At 43.3% G+C, this 22,165-nt stretch overlaps 1 protein-coding gene across 1 annotated transcript in view; it reads left to right on the top strand.

The window, feature by feature from the left end:
• Positions 1–11,192, top strand: part of MTHFD1 (methylenetetrahydrofolate dehydrogenase, cyclohydrolase and formyltetrahydrofolate synthetase 1) — a 146,830-nt gene extending 135,638 nt beyond the window's left edge. Inside the window, exons 26-28 of the mRNA XM_073609414.1 lie at positions 2,999–3,151; positions 7,806–7,921; positions 11,025–11,192. Of these exons, the coding sequence (XP_073465515.1) occupies positions 2,999–3,151; positions 7,806–7,895 (243 nt within the window). The 3' untranslated portion in view covers positions 7,896–7,921; positions 11,025–11,192. The remainder of the gene's footprint in view (positions 1–2,998; positions 3,152–7,805; positions 7,922–11,024) is intronic.
• The last annotated feature ends 10,973 nt before the right edge of the window (positions 11,193–22,165 follow it).

Genomic DNA, 22,165 nt, shown 5'->3' with positions numbered 1-22,165 from the left:
TTTAAAACCCCTTCAAGTACAGAAGAATACCCGCTGATCTTCCAGAAATGCACTCATCTCCTAAATCATGTGGGCTGATAACACACAACATTTTTGTGGACTGAGTGGTGTCAGTCCTGCCCAGTTGTCTTTTTCTAAACTACTCAAACCAACACACTGTCTTCATCTCCACAGAGGTAGCAGCTAAGGGAAGTTAATTGCTAGGGTTTACTTGCCTTTTACTTTGACTGGCTTTTGAACTGTGTATAGTGCCTTTAGAATGTTGTCACAGGCACCAAGTGCTTATCTTCCAGAGCATCCCAGAAGCCTCAAAGCCTGGGATGCTCCAAAATGCTGGCCCGTCTCCTTCATGTGCCTCACCTTTGGTCATTGAAGTAGCTGTTCACATTGATGGGCCAGTTATGAAGCCCAGCAATTGGGATAGGGTGGGAGCAAGCCTCAACTTCCTAGATAAAGAATGCTTTGGGTTGTGGATCTCCCAGGGTGCTGTGAAAGGTAATGGCTAAGTGTGTGCACTAAGGCCCCTTTTACACTGGGGCGGGGGCAGCGTCAGCAGTAAAACGCTGCTATTGTTAGCGGCGCTTTACCGTCGGTATTCGGCCGATAGCGGGGCGGTTTTGCCCCCCGCTAGCGGCCGAGAAAGGGTTCAAAACCACCGCAAACCTCCTCTGCAGAGGCACTTTGCCAGCGATATTGCCGCGGTGTCCCATTGATTTCAATGGGCAGGAGCGGTATACACACCGCTCCTTCACCGTTCCAAAGATGCTGCTAGCAGGACTTTTTTTTCCGTCCTGCTAGCGCACCGCTCCAATGTGAAAACCCTCGGGGCTTTCATATTGGAGACAAAACAGCGGCACTTTCAGGTCGGTTTGCAGGCGCAATTTTTAGCACCATAGCGCCTGCAAACCGCCCCAGTGTGAAAGGGGCCTTACACCTGATGATGTTTTACACAGGAACAAGCAAGTACAGGTGCACTTTAAGGCTCCATTCACACCCATACAGGTGCGCCTGCATTTTTGGTGTGTTGCATTTAGGGCAGCATACAGGGCCTCTGATAAGGGGTTAACACCAGTCTTCCTGTATGGGGCCCGGGCAGGACAGGGAGGGGGGATGTGCAATTACAGGAACGATGCTCTATGCAGCTCTCTGCAGTAGCTGGAAGCTGGTTCCTCCTCCTCTCCCTTCTGCTGCCTTTCAGCTGCTGCAGGAGGAGACACACAGGGCATTCTTCTGTAATTGCCCCCACCCACTGCACCGATCCCTCTCCTTGTCCTGCTCACATCTGTTTTTTCCTGCTGTGTCCCCCCCCCGTGTGCCTGGGCCCCCACCTGCAGCGCTGCCAACTTCCCTCTCTGGCTGCTGCTGGGTACACATAAGAATGCTCAGGATGGAAAGCAGGGGAATTGGCCAGTGAATATGTTTATTGCCCCCTTTCTTTAGTGAATGAACACAGTGAGTGAGGTCTCAGTGTGTTCATTCATAACTGTGCCTAGTACACTGTGATTACTGTGCTTCAGTTTATGAAGAACAGGAGCCTCTGTCTCCTATTCATTCATCTTCAGTGCAGCTGAGGCTACAGAGAGAAGAATAAAAGAATCTGTGTCCTCAATTCATTTCTCAAAGGTTAGATGTCAGGAGTATGTTGAGGCCCCTGATATTTCGCCTAAGCCCTCCAACAGGATTTAAAAAAATAATAATAATAATTTAACATTTTTTTAAAAAATCATTTTAAAAAAATATAAAAAAATTAATCAAAACATGAAGTGCTCGTTCACATGGTTCTCTGCCCCATACAGTGTAAATGAGTGGTCTGTGCAACTGGAGCCATCTGTTACTCTGAGGATGCAATGACTGTATGAACACAGCAGCGGGCCCTAATGTGATAGGTGTGCAGGTGTCAGTGAAGTGGCCCCAAATGCACATTGTCAGTGTTCAGGGACCATACACCTGCCTGTCAGATTAGGACCTGTGGCTGTTTTCATACAACTGCTGCATCTCCATAGCGTAACATAGGCTGTCTGCACACAGCCCCAGCTACATAAAAAAAATAATAATAATAATCTGATTCACACTGTACAGGCCACAGCACCCACGTGAATGACCCCCAAGACCTAATTTACACACAGAACTTTATTAACTCAATACCAATAGATTTATAATTTTGTAAGTTATGTTATATTTGTGTCTGCTAATAATGATGTAATGATTATGTTGAGGGGGGGGGTGTTGGGGTAGTGCTCTAGGGCAGCCAGGTAGGCTGCACGGGGCCCCGTGATTTCCGCCCTGGCAGCATGTTCATTTCAGTGAGCTCTCGACACGTGCAGACACTTTTTTTTATTTTATATATATATATATATATATAGCATTACTCTACAGCGCATGGCAATAAGTTAGTCTGCATTGTGTTGCAATTTAGTACACATGACTGGTGTGTTGGGGGGGCATTAAAGTGGTGTTCCAGGCATTTTATTAACTCCCCCAACCACACCCCACCCGTGCGTTCTTGACCAGTTCTCATAATCTGCTTGACTTTTTTTTTTTTTCCTTCAGTGCAAATACATTTTTTTGAGGTTTTAATCCTCCGCTCCCGCAGTACCTCGCCGTGGGGTGTTTTAAAAAAAAAAAAAAAAAAAGCTGGAACTTCACTTTTAATATTGAATGGCATGGCACAGCCCCTGACATAACATGGCACTTTTTTATGCGCTGTGGGAACCTGTGCGATATTGCATGTGTTCCCGTTTATAGTAAGTGTGAACAGGGCTAAATAAAATCTGTATATTCTTCTGCCATAGTTACCAAAACCTCAACCCTCCAATGACAAAGCAGAGGTCGGGTATGACTTGGATTGTACAAGTGTGTCTTTTTATGCGCTAAGCAGATTTCTTTGGTGCTAGATGAGTGATGATTGGTCAAGAAAAGCGCACTCGCTGATTGCTGATGATATGTATCATTTTTTTAACGTATTAATTAACGTTGTATTCTATGCTTTTATCTGAAGGGCTTTTCTAATCTGCCAATCTGCATGGCCAAAACGCATCTCTCCTTGTCTCATAACCCGGAGCTGAAAGGTGCCCCAAAAGGCTTTGTATTGCCCATCCGTGACATCAGAGCCAGCATTGGAGCTGGGTTTCTATATCCATTAGTTGGATCGGTAAGAGGTTATTATTTATCTGTCAATATGACCTTTAAAACATGGGATCCTTTGGAAGGCCTAACAAGTACATGGTACAGGGTCACTATGGCAACAAAATGAATGCTTGTTAGTGGAATATGCCGGTCATAAGGGCAATGTAGCTTTGACATACAGTATTTCTCGCAGATCTCTTTATGAATTGCTGGGACATAATTTATTAACGTCACCCCAGGTGAAATCAATAGGTAAACATATGCAAAAACTCAAAAAATATAAAGTAACACATTGATAGTGCATAGAAATTGGGCATACACCCTGCAAACCTAGCCCAACAATTAATGGGAATATGCTGGGCTATACTACCAGAAACCCTACATATGCATGTGAAAAATCAATTAATGTGCATAATAAATAACAGAAATAATCTAAAAACAATCCGCTCAAGGAATTGTAGATTAATGCAAACATAAAATGTCAATAATAGGAAGAACGTGGCTGTTGGTAAAGACCCCCTTCATAGGAAGACAATGAGCAGGCTTCCAGCTCTCACATCCTTAGAAACAAACAGGGCTGATAATGTAACAAAGCAAAGATTGCTTGGAGGGGACCACAACACACGTTCCACCGGAGGAGAAAAAAGAGAAGCATATAGCATAAAACCCTATGTCACCAAGGGTCACCTGCGCAAAAATGCGCTACTCACGAGACCGGTAGAAAAAACAGGCATTCAGATGTTATGGTCGGTTCGCCGCTCTCCGGCGTGCGTTCCACCGCCAAGGAAGTGATGTCACTGGTATCAGATCAGATGGACGTGGACAGGATGTTGCGTCGACGCGTTTCGCCCCTCCCCCAGGGCGTTATCAAAGACTCGAGTCTTTGATAACGCCCTGGGGGAGGGGCGAAACGCGTCGACGCAACATCCTGTCCACGTCCATCTGATCTGATACCAGTGACATCACTTCCTTGGCGGTGGAACGCACGCCGGAGAGCGGCGAACCGACCATAACATCTGAATGCCTGTTTTTTCTACCGGTCTCGTGAGTAGCGCATTTTTGCGCAGGTGACCCTTGGTGACATAGGGTTTTATGCTATATGCTTCTCTTTTTTCTCCTCCGGTGGAACGTGTGTTGTGGTCCCCTCCAAGCAATCTTTGCTTCGTTACATTATCAGCCCTGTTTGTTTCTAAGGATGTGAGAGCTGGAAGCCTGCTCATTGTCTTCCTATGAAGGGGGTCTTTACCAACAGCCACGTTCTTCCTATTATTGACATTTTATGTTTGCATTAATCTACAATTCCTTGAGCGGATTGTTTTTAGATTATTTCTGTTATTTATTATGCACATTAATTGATTTTTCACATGCATATGTAGGGTTTCTGGTAGTATAGCCCAGCATATTCCCATTAATTGTTGGGCTAGGTTTGCAGGGTGTATGCCCAATTTCTATGCACTATCAATGTGTTACTTTATATTTTTTGAGTTTTTGCATATGTTTAGCTTTTTCACAGTTGCTAGCGCAGTTCACTTGGTTATATAATACTAAAAGTACAGCACTTTCACTCTGCAGCTGCAACATATTTCTTTCTTATATTTTGAGATCACAGATTATATTTGCGAGCGCTGTATTGTATGATTTCATGAAATCAATAGGTAATCAAGGGCAGACGACTCTATATAATGTAATTACTAATATATATATATATATATATATATATATATATATATATATATATATATATGTATATATATACTGTATGTGTGTGTATAAATATACACTCACTGGCCACTTTATTAGGTACACTTGTTCGATTGCTTGGTAAAACAAACTGCTAATTGGCCAATCACATGGCAGCAACTCAGTGCATCTAGACGTGGTGAAGACGACTTGCCGAAGTTCAAACTGCGCATCAGAATGGGGAAGAAAGGGAATTTAAGTGACTTTGAACGTGGCATAATTGGTGTCAGATGGGCTGGTCTAAGTATTTCAAAAACTGCTGATCTACTGGTATTTTCATGCATGACCATCTCTAGGGTTTACAGAGAATGGTCCAAAAAAGAGAAAATATCCAGTGAGCGGCAGCTGTGTGGATGAAAATGTCAGAGGAGAATGGGCAGACTGGTTGGACATGATAGAAAGGCAACAGTAACTCAAATAACCACTTGTTACAACCAAGGTATGCAGAATACCATCTTTGAACGCACAACACATCGAACCTTGAAGCAGATGGGCTGCAGCAGCAGCAGAAATTGAGGCTACAATTCGCACAGACTCACCAAAATTGGACAATAGAAGATTGGAAAAACGTTGCCTGTTCTGATGAGTCTCGATTTCAGCTGCAACATTCAGATGGTCGGGTCAGAATTTGGCAACATGAAAGCATAGATCCATCCTGCCTTGTATCAATGGTTCAGGCTGGTGGTGGTGTAATGGTGGGGGGGATATTTTCTTGGCACATTTTGGGCCCCTTAGTACAAATTGAGCATTGTTTAAAAGCCATGGCCTACCTGAGTATTGTTGCTGACCATGTCCATCCCTTTATGACTACAGTGTACACATCTTCTGATGGCTCCTTCCAGCAGGATAATGCACCATGTCACAAAGATCAAATCATCTCACCACTGGTTCCTTGAACATGACAATGAGATCACTGTACTCCAATGGCCTCCACAGTCATCAGATCTCAATCCAATCGAGCACCTCTGGGATGTGGTGGATTGGATTCGCATCATGGATGTGCAGCCGACAAATCTGCAGCAACTGTGTGATGTTATCATGTCACTATGGACCAAAATCTCAGAGGAATGTTTCCAACACCTTGTTGAATCTATGCTAAGAGGAATGAAGGCAAAAGGGGGTCCAACCCTGTACTAGCAAGGTGTACCTAATAAAGTGGCCAGCGTGTGTGTGTGTGTGTGTGTATATATGTGTGTGTATATATACACTACCGTTCAAAAGTTTGGGGTCACCCAAACAATTTTGTGTTTTCCATGAAAAGTCACACTTATTCACCACCATACGTTGTGAAATGAATAGAAAATAGAGTCAAGACATTGACAAGGTTAGAAATAATGATTTGTATTTGAAATAACATTGTTTTTACATCAAACTTTGCTTTCATCAAAGAATCCTCCTTTTGCAGCAATTACAGCATTGCACACCTTTGGCATCCGTCCACAACACTTTTTTCCAGTCTTCCTCTGTCCAATGTCTGTGTTCTTTTGCCCATCTTAATCTTTTTCTTTTATTGGCCAGTCTCAGATATGGCTTTTTCTTTGCCACTCTGCCCTGAAGCCCAAAATCCCGCAGCTGCCTCTTCACTGTAGATGTTGACACTGGTGTTTTGCGGGTACTATTTAATGAAGATGCCAGTTGGGGACCTGTGAGGCGTCTGTTTCTCAAACTAGAGACTCTAATGTGCTTATCTTCTTGCTTAGTTGTGCAACGCGGCCTCCCACTTCTTTTTCTACTCTGGTTAGAGCCTGTTTGTGCTGTCCTCTGAAGGGAGTAGTACACACCGTTGTAGGAAATCTTCAATTTCTTTGCAATTTCTCGCATGGAATAGCCTTCATTTCTAAGAACAAGAATAGACTGTCGAGTTTCAGATGAAAGTTTTCTTTTTCTGGCCATTTTGAGCGTTTAATTGACCCCACAAATGTGATGCTCCAGAAACTCAATCTGCTCACAGGAAGGTCAGTTTTGTAGCTTCTGGAAGGAGCTAGACTGTTTTTAGATGTGTGAACATGATTGCCCAAGGGTTTGCTAATCATCAATTAGCCTTCTGAGCCAATGAGCAAACACATTGTACCATTAGAACACTGGAGTGATAGTTGCTGGAAATGGGCCTCTATACACCTATGTAGATATTGCACCAAAAACTAGACATTTGCAGTTAGAATAGTCATTTACCACATTAGCAATGTATAGAGTATATTTGTTTAAAGTTAGGACTAGTTTAAAGTTAGCTTCATTCAAAAGTACAGTGCTTTTCCTTCAAAAATAAGGACATTTCAATGTGACCCCAAACTTTTGAACGGTAGTGTATATATATATATATATATATATATATATATATATATATATATATATATATATGTGTGTGTGTGTGTGTATATGTGTGTGTGTGTGTACATATATATATATATATATATATATATATATATATATTCATAAATCATTTTGGACAAGAATGCATACAATTGTGTAGTTGCAGAGAACTTTGTGCTTAACATTATCTTTACATTTCCTCTTCTATATGTCCGTTTCAGCAGCAGACAAGGCTGTGAGGGGAGTCCTGATTCAATTAGTAAAAGGAAGTGAGCTTTGTAAGAAAATGTGTCCACTTAAAAATAAAATTTTATCAACATATTTTTCATAAGCTCCTATATGAGATCACTTGTTATAAGGGACGCTGCTATTGTCATGACTATGTTGGAAGCAACAAAACTGCAGTAGTGCAGCCAGTTCACCTGTGTCTTCTCCTATGGAGGTAAAGAGAGATTTTTGTCTGCAGGTGTTTGTGGACATTCTGGAGGAGGAAGGAGGACTAGCAGCATTACTAGGACTGATTACACAATAAAGACCCTCATTTTTTTATCGCTTTAGCATGCTCATTACATTGAGAATTTACACTTGATACATATAAATGACACTAACCCTCTGCTCGTGTTTTGTAGATGAGCACAATGCCTGGTCTCCCAACTAGACCGTGTTTCTATGATATCGATCTGGATCCTGACACAGAGCAAGTAAATGGATTGTTCTGAAATCTCAAGTCTGGATATACTAAATGGTGAGATTGTAGTGCTGTACCCACCCATTATCCTTCTGTGCAGTATATAATTCTCTACAGTGCTACAGAAGCACTTAAAAGAAACCTGTACTTAGAGAAACAGGGAGACTTAGGAAGGCTACATTTAGAAGCTATAAAAATTAATAATTTTGTCAATATAACCCTATTTTTCAGCAATTTGGAGCTCAGAAAATTCTGAAATTATTGGTCCCATGGCTGAAAATAACAATAATTATGGCAAATAACAGTAGCTCAGTGAATTACGTCTTGAGTTGAAGTCTATCTCTAGATTCAGCTTCTTTTATCAGCTGCAATTCCTTAAAGCATTTGTTAACCCCAAAAAATAAATTGATTTTCTGGTACCTTAAAGCAGATTAAACAGCACAGTGCTTGTTCTGTGTAATCTGCCCCCCTCTAAACTATAAAAAAAAAAAACCTGAATCTGCCACTTCCTGTATCCCCTCTCTAAATAGACCTGATCACCGTGGTCTAATTGCGGCCCTCCTTCATACGCTACTGACCCCTCTGCTCTCCTCTCTCCCCCCTCACCCCCCTCCTTCCTGCCTGTCAGCTCGTGTCTGTGTCTTTGTCTCCAAGAGTGGATAGAGTCGAGAGGGATTAGAACACTCTGCCCCTCATTAGAGAGATTCATCCTTTCTATCTGTCCTGTTTACCATTATCAGTGAAAGTAAAAGAAAATCCCAAATTTTGGGTTGCCCCAGAAAAGTAATAGGGGAAATCTTCCAATGGGGACACTAGTTCTTGTGACCTGGGGGTCCCCAAGAAATTCCCTTAATTTGCAGGGATTTCCTTTCACTTCCTGTTGTGAAAGTTGCAAAATTGTTCTTAGGCATTAAGATTTGTTTTACCCTTAGGGCAGGTTCACACGGGGGCGACTTGTCAGGCGACCTAGCCGCCTGACAAGTTGCCTCCCGTTCTGTACAATGGAACCGTTCTAATCGGAGCGACGCAAGTCGCTCTGACTTAGAAGAAAGGTTCCTGTACTACTTTGGGGGCGACTTGCATAGACTTCTATACAGAAGTCGTCTTGCAAGTCGCCGCGGCAGTCGTGTGCAGGTCGCCTCTGTGAGGCGACCTGCAAGTCGTGCCGCTTCTAATGTGAACGGGCGCTTAGATGAGAAGGTGTTAATTTGGAGGGATTTCGTCTCACTTCCTGGTTGGCTATGGGACAGAAATTAAATCTCTCCAATGGGACACAGATGACGAAAAAAAAAACCTGACGAGTTATAACCCTCCCTTGCTCAATTCAAAATGAAAAATAAAAACGTTTTAGCTATAGTTCTACTATAACCCTTTCGCTGCCAGATATGTTTTTATGTTTTTTGCACACATGTTTAAAAAAAATCATTTTAGGCCTAAAGATTAATCAAACCCCCCCAAACATTTATATATTTTCTGAAAGCAGATACCCTAGAGAATAAAATAGTGGTAGTTACAACTTTTTATGTCACCCGTTATTAATGCAAAGGTTTAGGAAACCCAAAATTTCAGTAAAAAACACACTAATGTGAATTTTAAGGCAAACAAACACAATAAACCATGCAAATTTTTGGTAAAATATAAAAGCTGAGATTTCACCAAGTAAATAGCTACCCAACATGTCGAACCTTAAATTTGTGTGCACCCATGAAATGACGACAAACTTCAGTTCCCTATATTTTCTATGCTTCAAAAGCCTCCTATAAGTATCAGTTTAGTGTTAAGGGGGAGGTCTTGTGTTAGAAATATTGCTCTCACTCCAGCGTGTGTGGCGATATGTAACATGCGCATTGCAATAGCTATTTTCACGCATAGGCGCCTATGCGTTTAGGTTTGTATGTGGGGGTTTCAATTAAAAAAAAAATTTGGGGGGGGGGGGGATTTTATGTGCTTGGGTGTAACTTTTTTTTTTTTCATCACAAAGGGGAAAAAAATTCCCTATGTGATGTTTTTTAGGTTGTCTTCTCTGGGCTCCACTGAATGTTTTACAATGCAGATCGCATTGAAAAACATTACTTCCTGGCTAAACTAAAGAGACGGCATGTGGCTCCTGGGCCCGCAGCTGGGCAAGCGGAGCCCGGAAAGCATGGCTGGACACGGCAGAGCCAGGGGCATCAGTACCAGGGGTGTTTGTGAGCAAACCGAATGCTTTCACCTGACAAGCAGGAGTCTGTCAGTTTCACGCACAATCCAGTTGCTGTAGCTACCAGATTGTGTGTGAAACCCCCCGCTGTCAGGTCCGTAAGTCGTACGGACCTGGCAGCGAAATGGTTAATCCTTGCTAATAACAGTATAGCTGCTTTTACTGCAAAACTCTTCCCCATGCTGTAGAAGTCTGTTCTTTTCACTCAAGTCGTTTATCCATGCTCAGGACCAATGGTTCCCAACCTGTGGTACACATACCTTCCAATGGGTATACTCCAGGACATTAAGGAAAATGCAAAATAGAAAATGATTAATGGCAGAAAGAGGTAGCAGTATACTTAGGGTTGCCACCTCATTCCTTTAAACCCGAACATGTAATAGTTACACAGGTTCTGTGGTTGATTAAGGTGGTAATTAAACTCACCTGGTGCCTTATCTGCATTAAATTAGCCTGAGAACCTGTGTAATTAATACATGTTCGGGTTTAAAGGGATGAGGTGGCAACCCTAAGTATACCTGTGACCATGTAATCACCCAGTACTGCCGACTTTTTCGATTGGTTACTGGGTCTCTGGTTGTGTACTTGTATCTCTGGCCTGGCTGTGTGAATGTTTTTGTGACGTCAATGTTGCGCACACAGCATGCAAATAACTTCCTTGTTTGGAGAGAGGAAGAGGGAGGGGTGAGGTGGTTCCGTTGATGGTCACAGTTTGGAACACTTTTTCAGGTTAGATTAAGTTACAATAAAAGATAATCAAAGAGTAGGCAGAAACCAGAGTCAGCACTTGGATCCTGGAATGTGGTTTTAATACTTTCCTTCTGTGTGTATGGTTAGTCCTTCTGTTGACCTGTGTGCCACTAGAAATAGAAATTTCCTATTGTGCTTATTGTTCAATGCAGCAATAGATGGAAATTCCAGAATAATGTAATTTCTGATTTTGTCTCTACTTACTTACAGTGTTTTAAAGCTGGCTGATCAGCTCTCAAGCCATGGACAAGCTGCCATTGAAACTCCTGCTGTAAAATCGTTTTACTTTACTTTCTACAAAAGGTCTTTTAGTGTTTTTTTTTCTCACAGGCTTTGCAAACCTGTCTGTCTGGAAAATAAATATATATTTTACAAAAAGGTTTGTGTTGTGTTATTGTTTGGTTTAATTTTAACTGGTGCTGGTTAGGTTGCATGATGTAATGGGCCTTACATGCATCCCCTGACCCCACCAAAGGGCCACACATTATATTCAGCTTATGTATTGCTACAGTGAGCAATTGTAGACATACAGGAGATGGTCAAAACTTGTGGAAGGTACTGTAGGAGATGGTCAAAAAATGTAGACATACTGCAGGAGATCTTCAGAGCCTGGGACAAACAATGGAACATGGTCAGAGACTGTGAACATACTGCAGGAGATAGTCAGAAACTAGTGACATACTATAGAGGAGATGGTAAGAAACTAGGGAAATATTGCAAGAGATGGTCAGAGGCTACAGACATACTGCAGGAGATGGTCAGAGCATAGGACAAGCAACAGGGATGGCCATAGGCTATGAACATACTGCAGGACATGGTCAAAAACTAGGGCCATACTACAGGAGATGGTCAGAGACTGCAGACATACTACAGGAGATGGTCAGAGACAGCAGACATACTACAGGAGATGGTCAGAGATTGCAGACATACTACAGGAGATGGTCAGAGATTGCAGACATACTACAGGAGATGGTCAGAGACTGCAGACCTACTACAGGAGATGGTCAGAGACTGCAGACATAGTACAGGAGATGGTCAGAGACAGCAGACATAGTACAGGAGATGGTCAGAGACAGCAGACATAGTACAGGAGATGGTCAGAGACTGCAGACATAGTACAGGAGATGGTCAGAAACTGCAGACATAGTACAGGAGATGGTCAGAGACTGCAGACATACTACAGGAGATGGTCAGAGACTGTGAACATACTAAAGGCAAGTCAGGCTGCTGGCAGCAGGACTATACAGTGAAAAAAAAAAACAAAAAAGGAAATGCAGCGCTCAGAAAGTGAAATGAGTATATTAACAATGTGACCAGTCCGTAAGTATTAAGCCTGGTGATGAGACATGTGTTCATAAAATCAAAAATGCTAGTGTGCAGAGAAGTGTAATGAGTCCACACTGTAGGGAAAATCAATCCAAACTAAATAGTGAGAAAGTCCTACAAGGACTGGTAAGGGTGATGTGAATCCGTGGATTAAAAACGGAATCAGTGATATGCGATGTGAGTCCGTAGATGGAAAACAACATCAGTGGTATATAACATCAATATGTAGAGAAGGGTGGGTACTCTTACCGGATAAAATGGACTCCCGTGTCTTATGACATGGAGTCAATGAAGCAGTGAGCCCCACTGAGGGGATGAAGAGATGTCCGGAAGGCTGGAACTTCTAAGATGCACTTCAACCCCACCGGGGCGATGATGAGATGTCCGGAAGGCTGGAACTCACAAAGTATACTTCAACCAATGTACATCAAACGATCATCTGGATGGATCATCAAACCAGGATTTCCAGGACCATAGAGTTCAAATAGCCAGTGGAATGCAATCTCTCTCGTCAAGGTGGTATGTAAAAGAGAAATCAAAACTTCCGCATAGTGCAGATAAAACAGGGATTTTTATTGCTAAAAACCATATAAATAAAAAAGTGATAACTATAAAAATACAAGCATAGGCAGCATGGAGAGGGGGAGATCGTCCGACGCGTTTCGACACCCAGGGGTCTTCAACTGGGGCATGAGCTACCCACTCCACGCTGCTGATATTTATAAATAATGTAACCTATGGGGTAGAAACCTTGGACCAATCACATTGGATCCATGGTGTCAAGTAAACCGGAAATGCATCATAGTAACACGTAGACCAATAGGAATCAAGGAAAAATGACACACGGGTGTGTGCTCCAATAACGCGGTCTACCAGTCTAAGCCGCGCCCAGGAGTCAATCAGCCCGCGTGTCAAACAAAAGGAAGCCGCTTGGCGGGGAAAGCCTGCCAAGCGTCACTTCCTGGTCACATGGTCAGGGGAAAGGCGACGTCACGCAAACACCGCCCAAATCCTGAAGACACCACTGCGTACACTGGATGGGAGGAGATGGCGCAACGCCGCCGGGTCACCGCCCAACACTTCCCGATCACATGATCAAAAGAAATGTTGTCATGTGACCGCGGGGAGGGACGACTCAGCAGCGTACTGCGTGTCATCCCCACAGGCAAACAGCTAGATGTCAGCAAATGGAAACAACTGATACATCATGGCAGAGTGATGATAGACAGTATGAGTAAAACACGTCCTTCCGTACAAATAGGATGATTTCAATGATACATACAAATATATCAAACATGGCCAACTTAGAATAAATATATCTAACGAATAAATAAATGAAAAAAAAAAAAATATATATATATATATATATATATATATATATATATATATATATATATATATATGAAGGGAAATACTCAATAGTGTATTCCATAATAAAAATTGAATTATTGTGGATGAATTATATAAAAGGAAATTTTGAATAAATAGCGAGAAGATGACCCCAACAAATAAAAAGAGCCAAACATAGGCCCGGAGGGCATGCATCAAAGGACTCTGAATGACAACCTACCATGAACAAATGACAAATGTAGCCGCTAAGATTGGTTAATAAAAGAGTTGAGGTCCCACTCCACGTTCAAACCGAACGGAAGTAGGACCTCAGCTCATAGATCCAGCAGGTTTCGAGGCGTGAAACGCCTCGAAGTCTCGATTCTCCCCTCCAATGAGGGATGAATCTGTCTATAACTTGAAAAAGTGTACCAGAAGGATCTTTGTTGAGATGGTGTAAGTAATGTCGTGGTACCGTGTGTTTGCTTATACAGTGAAAGAATGAATGATTTGTATAGTGCTGCAAATGCGAACTGAATCGCCTCAAGGTACGATAACATTTTCTGAATTCCTTCTAGTCTACTTATTCTGTGGGAATAAAAGCAGATTCAGACCATTTTATTAGAAAAACCAATAGTTCCTCCAGGCAAATACACAGCACATGACTGCAAAGCTTAGACTGCAGAGTAATCATTTAGTCTAGGGGTGCAGAGAAAAGGTGCACTTGCCTACCTTATACCTGGCTCTCATTCTTCCTCCATCGATGTAAACGGTCCAGCATTGCCATTGCTGCATGCTTGCCTTCTCCATGTAAAGGTAGGGTTAGTAGCCCTGCACTGTACTTGCACCTCTGATGATGCGGAGGGACCATGCACAGCTTTGGGTGAAGAGAACAGGGTCCTGTTTGTGAGAGCTTACAATCTAAATGAGAGGGGCAAGTGATACAAATGCTAGTAACCGTGGTGGCATTAAGTTGATGGAGAAAAAAATAATTCACTTTTTAGGTGGTGAGGTAGGTTTCCTGAAGATATGAGTTTTCAGATATCAGCTAAAGGTGGATAGAGTAGGCTATAGCTGGAGAGATTTGAGTAGGGATTTCAAGATGATAGGAGAGACTCTTAAATCCAGACATTCTGGAGGTGAGCATTGGAGGTGGGGTCATGGAGCAAGATTTCTTGGAAGGAGCAAAAAGGACAGTTTGGTTGATATATTGAGACAAGATTGTTGATCTAGCTTGGAGCAGAGTTTGGGATGGCTTAGTATGTTATTCGATTGAAGGGGAGCCTGTGTAGAGGAAGGCCAACAAGGAGAAAAAAAATCAAGGCAAGAGGATATTAAGAAGACTGTAGTCAGTGGACTGTGTTAACTTATATTACAGGAATAATAGGGTACATCTCTCTTAACAAAACCTTAGATAGCAGTAAACACCCAACAATAGCTCTAATCCTTTCCCACACTATTCAAAACTAAGAAAACGTATTTTGGCATCATATAGGCTTTAATGACGAGGGTGTGAGGGAGGTAAATACCACACTTGTACTTTAATCACATATCAGTCAACATCAAAACACAGAGCTGCCATGGCCTTGTTTTTGTGAAGGAGTGCCAGACCAAAATTAGGATTCTTGGCCACCAGTATCTGCATCAGCAGTCAAAATAAGAAGCTTATTTTGACTGCTGATGCAGATACTGCTGGACGGGAATTGTAATCTAGCAATTGGCTTCCCTGCACAGATTTATACAGGAAGGTCTTATTTGAGCCCACTCAAGGTTCTAATTTTTAACTAAAACCCTGATGAAGGTGGAGTTCCTTTGACCCCCGATCAGGGCTGGACTGGCCTACCGGGATACTGGGAAATTTTTCGGTAGGCCGCCTGCCCTGGGGCTGCTTTGAGCGGCAACTGCAGCTCTCTCCTCCCTCTGTCCTCCTGCGCTCGTATATCACAGAGCTGGGTCTGTGTGCAAGGTCCCACCCCCCTAGACCGGCTTGTGTGATGGTAGATTGAATCAGTGTTCCGCCTATCACACAAGCCAGTCTAGGGGGGCAGGACCTTGCACACAGACCCAGCTCCGTGATATGCGAGCGCCAGAGGACAGAGGGAGGAGAGCACTGTGTTATCCAGAAAATGGTGAGGCTGATATTAGTGGGCAGAGGGGCTGCAATTGGTGGGCAGAGAGGCTGTAATTGGTGGGCATAGAGGCTGCAATTGGCGGGCACAGAGGCTGCAATTGGCGGGCACAGAGGCTGCAAATGGCTGGCAGAGGGGCTGCAGTTGGTGGGCAGAGAGGCTGCAATTGGTGGACACAGAGGCTGCAATTGGTGGGCAGAGAGGTTGCAATTAGTGGGCACAGAGGCTGCAATTGGTGGGCACAGAGGCTGCAGTTGGTGGGCAGAGAGGCTGCAATTGGTGGACACATTGGCTGCAATTGATGGACACAGAGGCTGCAATTGGTGGACACAGAAGCTGGAATTGGTGGGCACAGAGGCTGCAATTGGTGGACACATTGGCTGCAATTGGTGGACACAGAGGCTGCAATTGGTGGACACAAGCTGCAATTGGTGGGCAGAGAGGCTGCAATTGGTGGACACAGAGGCTGCAATTGGTGGGCACAGAGGCTGCAGTTGGTGGGCAGAGAGGCTGCAATTGGTGGAAACAGAGGCTGTAATTAGTGGGCACAGAGGCTGCAATTGGTGGACACAGAGGCTGCAATTGGTGGGCAGAGAGGCTGCAATTAGTGGGCAGAGAGGCTGCAATTGGTGGGCAGAGGAGCTGCAATTGGTGGGCACAGAGGCTGCAATTGGTGGACACAGAGACTGCAATTAGTGGGCAGAGAGGCTGCAATTGGTGGGCAGAGAGGCTGCAATTGGTGGGCAGAGGCTGCAATTGGTGGACACAGAGGCTGCAATTGGTGGACACAGAAAGACTTCAATTGGTGGGCACAGAGAGGCTGCATTCATGGGCACAGTGAGACTGCATTTATGGGCACAGTGAGGCTGCATTTGATGGGCACAGTGAGGCTGCAATGGTGGGCACAGTGAGGCTGCATTGGTGAGCAGGGCAAGGCTGCATTGATGGGCATGGCAAGGCTGCATTGATGGGCACATAGAGGCTGCATTGATGGGCACAGTGAGGCTGCATTTGAAGGGCAACGAAGGGAATAATGACGTTATGATGTTGGGCTGGTATAAAAATGCTATGGGGCTGGTACGATATTTTTTCCAGGGCTGGTTTTTATTCCCAGTCCGCCCTGCCCCCGATATGCTTTGGCTGTCTTTTAACACAACATCAATAAATGAACTTGGATGCTTTTACTTTTTGTTCTGGCGCTCCTTCCATATATGTACGTTTTTTTCTGGTAACCTGATGGAGTATCCACTGGAGGGTAGGCTTGTCTGTTGTGAGCAGCCTAACCTGAGCCAGTGGGCTCTTCAAATGTTTTTTGACCTCTCACTACTTTGTATAAGCTCATATCAAAGCGCCAGCGCCTCCTGGATACCTGTTTTTCATGGCTTTGTTTTTGACAGTACAAACAAATGGCCACTGCCCCCACCTATAACTAACCTTCGCAGCAAAGAGCACATGGAAGGGCAACGTAGGTAAAGCAAAACTAAAGAAAATTCACAGCTCAACTTACTGGCCAGCCAGCATCCAACCGAATTATCCTAACAGGTTGCTTTAAAAACATGGGTTTAGTTAGCACACGTTTGCAAACTCATGCGTAAGCTGCAAAGCCACGTCACGGCACCCCAGTATTATCTGCAGTCCTAACTGTAAATTTTTGAGAGCCTCCATAGTAGAAGCATAATAATGGATAGGCAGTGGGCAGGTGAGCTGGAGGGAGCCCACCTCTCCTTAAAGTGGAGTTCCGCCCCAATTTATTTTTTAAAAGTCAGCAGCTACAAATACTGCAGCTGCTGACTTTTAAAATATGGACACTTACCTGTCCAGGGCGCCCGCGATATCCTCACCCGAAGCCAATCTGTCTGTTGGGGTCTCAGGTGGAGGCGCCGCCATCTTCGGTAAGGGAATCAGGAAGTGAAGCCTTGCGGCTTCACAGCCTGGTTCACCACTGTGCATGCGTGAGTCGCACTGCGCGTCCTCACTGGTCCCTGCTGTCTTCTGGGACCTGTGTGTCTCCCAGAAGACAGCGGGGGGGGGGGGGGACGGAGGAGGGGCCGGACATGGCGTAGATCCCCGCGGAGCCTGCGGCGATCTATGCCCAGAAGTGGGAGTTAATACCTGGATTAGAAAGGTATCTGCTCCCCCCTGAAAGGTGCCATATGTTACACCAGAGGGAGGGAGGAATCCGATCAGCGGAAGTTCAATTTTTAGGTGGAACTCCGCTTTAAAAGCGCGGGCACACTGGTCTTGTTTTTGACAGGGCATTTTTGAAGTTAATAATGTTTCCAGACACCTCATGGACAGCTCATATCAGTCCTAGACTATTAAGCAGTAAATAAACCTCAAAGATAAAATCCCTGGGACCAGTTCCAGCTCCAAGTCAGCAATGACCATTAGTTCTTTCCAGACTTCCTTTTAATACAAGACTAAATAATCAAACTACCTTTATTTTATTCTCCTGTCTACAGATTTATACATTTTAGCTGGCAAAAAGAATAAATCAACATGCATACATTCTCTGCAGAACAGATTAATATGTAACAGACAAAAAATGTTTTAACGTCCATTATCGCTGAATAGAAATGAGCCACTTGCGTGCGTATTGCAGACAGAGGAAAAAAACGCTTGTGTCTTCGCTGATGCCTGCAGCTTTTCTAATTAACACATGCAGAGCATTAGTTCATCCAAGGCTTTCTGATTTTGTGATGTGATTAATGAGGCATTTGATTCCAAAGATTTCACCTACAAAAACCTTGCAATACCAGAGAGGAAAAAAAAAGGAAATCTTAGAACAAAGTTGCCTGCAGCAGAACATAATTGGAATTGAAAAAAGAAAAAGTAGCTTGTTTGTTCCATTTTTTTTTCGCCAAACCCAAATAATTATTTTTCTAACTATTCTTTACTACGTTACCATTTGTCATATTCATGTATTGAAGGTAACTGTATTCTAGGCAGCGATGGCACAGCTCCCAGTAGACTATATTTTCAGACATAATGGATCATAAGTGGCATTCCTATTCCTGCATACAATGATGGAATGCACCTTCTATGGGTTGCTTGTCTCTATAGTTAGAGAATTTTATTGGACTGGGAACAGATCGTAAAGCTAAAACAGCTGGAGAACTCAAGTGTTGGCATGTGCACATTACTTAAAAAATTGGCAGATAACTATCTTGGAGACATGCCCAGTCTTGGACACTAGTATTTCAACGTACCTGTGTGCAAAAGTGTGTGAGCATATCAAACTAGCACAGCATGTGAAAGAACCCCCTTTAAAGTGTACCTGTGCATTGTTGATGCAGAGCAGGTTCACCTTAATGCCAGATCTTGAAGCAAGTTACACTCGTCCTTACTTCCCCACTGATCTTTACGCAGGCAGAAGTGAGGAGAAATAAGTGATAATGGTAATCTGCAAGCATGTGACTCAACCCCTTTTCTCCCACAGGAATGCTAGTGATTGTCAGGTACCCATCACTGTCACTTGGGAGGGGAGAGTGCTAAGTCCCATATTAAAGAATGGAGGCAGAATAGAAAAGAGCTAAAGGGAAGGAGACAGCTAAAGTGTGTCTATCAACAAAACTGGACATTCCGCTGTTCTAAAACTGTTGCAGGATGTTATTTTAGGCCTAGAGGATGACGGGGACCCGAGGTGCCCCAGCCAGCAGGCAGAAGGCAGGTTTCATCCCAGGAGTCAGGTGGGATCCTATCAGGGTGTCAGAAGAACCCCTACCCAGAGGCCAGGAGTGGGTCGCACAAAGGCTGAGGAAGCCGATAGAACCGGCAGAGCTGGACAATACAGTCAGAGGGACTAGTAAGAGGATGACAAGTGACAAGTGCGCCAGATGGCTCTGCATTTTCAATTGACTATTTATGTTGATGTGGTAGAACAACTGCATGGGCAACTGATGTTTATCCACTACAGCCCCAGAAAGATTTGCCCTCTTCCTGACCAGACCATTTTTTGCGATACGGCACTGCGCCGCTTTAACTGACAATTGCTCGGTTGTACGAACTTGTACCCAAACAAAATTGATGTCCTTTTTTTCCCACAAATAGAGGTTTCTTTTGGTGGTATTTGATCACCTCTGCAATTTTTATTTTTTGCACTATAAACAAAAAAAAGCGACAATTTTGAAAAAAAAAGCAATATTTTTAACTTTTTGCTATAGTAAATATCCCCCCCAAAAAATATCAAAAAACAAATTTCTTCCTCAGTTTAGGCCGATATGTATTCTTCCACATATTTTAAGGTAAAAAAAAAATCGGAAAAAGTGTATATTGATTGGTTTGCGCAAAAGTTATAGCGTCTACAAGATAGGGGATAGATTTATGGCATTTTTATTATTATTTTTTTTATTTTACTAGTAATGGCGGTGATCTGCAATTTTTATTGGGACTGCGACAGATCAGACACTTTTGACACTTTTTTGGGACCATTGACATTTATACAGCGATCAGAGCTAAAAATAGCCACTGATTACTCTATAAATGTCACTGGCAGGGAATGGGGTTAACAATAGGGGACGATCAAGAGGTTAAATGTGTGTCCTAGGGAGTGATTCTAACTGTGGGGGGATGGGACTGCCTGGAGGAGGAGACGGATCACTGTTCATACTTAGTATGAACAGATGTGTCTCCTCACCCCTGACAGAACGGAGATCTGTCTGTTTACATTGACAGACCTCCGTTCTGTGTCTCTCAGGAGCGATCGCTGGTGCCCGGCGAACATCGCCGCCGCCGGGCACGTGCATTGGCTCCGTCGTCGCACCTCTGGCATCTCGCCGTGAGCACCCCCTAGTGGTTTTAAAGCAGCCGACATATACCTACGGCAATTTGCCCAGGTGAGCCAACCTGCTGCAGTATAACTGCGGCAGCTGGTCGTCTAGTGGTTACGTTAACTTTCAATTTTGTTCAATAAAGGTGGGCTGCCATGCCGTAAATTACAGTTTGAACTGGTTCAACTCATTGGAAAAGCACTTGCCACATGAGTATAATCACATAAACACCACTATATATACAGTTGTACTCATAAGTTTACATACCCTGGCAGAATTTATGATTTCTTGGCCATTTTTCAGAGAATATGAATGATAACACAACTTTTCTTTCACTTATGGTTAGTGTTTGGCTGAAGCCATTTATTATCAATCAACTGTGTTTACTCTTTTTAAATCATAATGACAACAGAAACTACCCAAATGACCCTGATCAAAAGTTTACATACCCCAGTTCTTAATTCTATGTATTGCCCCCTTTAACATCAATGACAGCTTGAAGAGTTTTGTGGTATTTGTGGATGAGGCTCTTTATCTTCTCAGATGGTAAAACTGCCCATTCCACTTGGCAAAAAGCCTCCAGTTCCTGTAAATTCTTGGGTTGTCTTGCATGAACTGCACGTCTGAGATCTCCCCGGAGTGGGTCAATGATATTGAGATCAGAGGAGTGAGATGGCCACTCCAGAACCCTCACTTTATTCTGCTGTAGCCAATGACAGGTCGACTTGGCCTTGTGTTTTGGATCATTGTCATATTGGAATGTCCAAGTACGTCCCATGCGCAGCTTCCTGGCGGATGAATGCAAATGTTCCACTAGTATTTTTTGATAACATACTACATTCATCTTGCCTTATATTTTGACCAAATTTCCTGTGCCTTAGTAGTTCACACATCCACAAAACATCAGCGATCCACCTCTGTGTTTCACAGTAGGAATGATGTACCTTTCATTATAGGCCTTGTTGACTCCTCTCCAAATGTAGTGTTTATGGTTGTGGCCAAAAAGCTCAATTTTGGTCTCATCACTCCAAATGACTTTGTGCCAGAGGGTTTGAGGCTTGTCTCTGTGCTGTTTGGCGTATTATAAGCGGGATATTTTGTGGCATTTGCGTAGTAATGGCTTTCTTCTGGCGACTGGACCATGCAGCCCATCTTTCTTCAAGTGCCTCCTTATTGTGTATCTTGAAACAGCCACACCACATGTTTTCAGAGAGTCCTGTTTTTCACCTGAAGTTATTTGTGGGTTTTCTTTGCATCCCCAAAAAAATTTCCTGGCAGTTGTAGCTGAAATTTTAGTTGGTCTACCTGACCGTGGTTTGGTTTCAACAGAACCCTTTTTTTTCCACTTCTTGATTAGAGTTTAAACACTGCTGATTGGCATTCTCAATTCCTTGGATATCTTTTTATATCCCTTTCCTGTTTTATACAGTTCAGCTACCTTTTCCTGCAGATCCTTTGACAATTCTTTTGCTTTCCCCATGATTCAGAATCCAGAAACGTCAGTGCAGCACTGGATGAAAGATGCAAGGTCTGTCAGGAGTCCAGAAACTCATTGACCTTTTATACACACACACACGTTACAAGCAAACAGATCACAGGTGAGGATGGTTACCTTTAATAGCCATTCAAACCCCTTTGTGTCAGCTTGTGTGCATGTTATCAGGCCAAAATCACCAGGGTATGTAAACTTTTGATCGGGGTCATTTGGGTAGTTTCTGTTGCCATTATGATTCAAAAAGAGTAAACACAGTTGATTGATAATAAATGGCTTCTGTCAAACACTAACCATGAATGAAAG

Source organism: Aquarana catesbeiana, linkage group LG13, assembly GCF_042186555.1.
Source record: "Aquarana catesbeiana isolate 2022-GZ linkage group LG13, ASM4218655v1, whole genome shotgun sequence".
Lineage (NCBI taxonomy): Eukaryota > Metazoa > Chordata > Amphibia > Anura > Ranidae > Aquarana > Aquarana catesbeiana.
The sequence above is the reverse complement of the archived record's forward strand: the minus strand, read 5'-3'. Positions and strand labels throughout refer to the sequence as shown.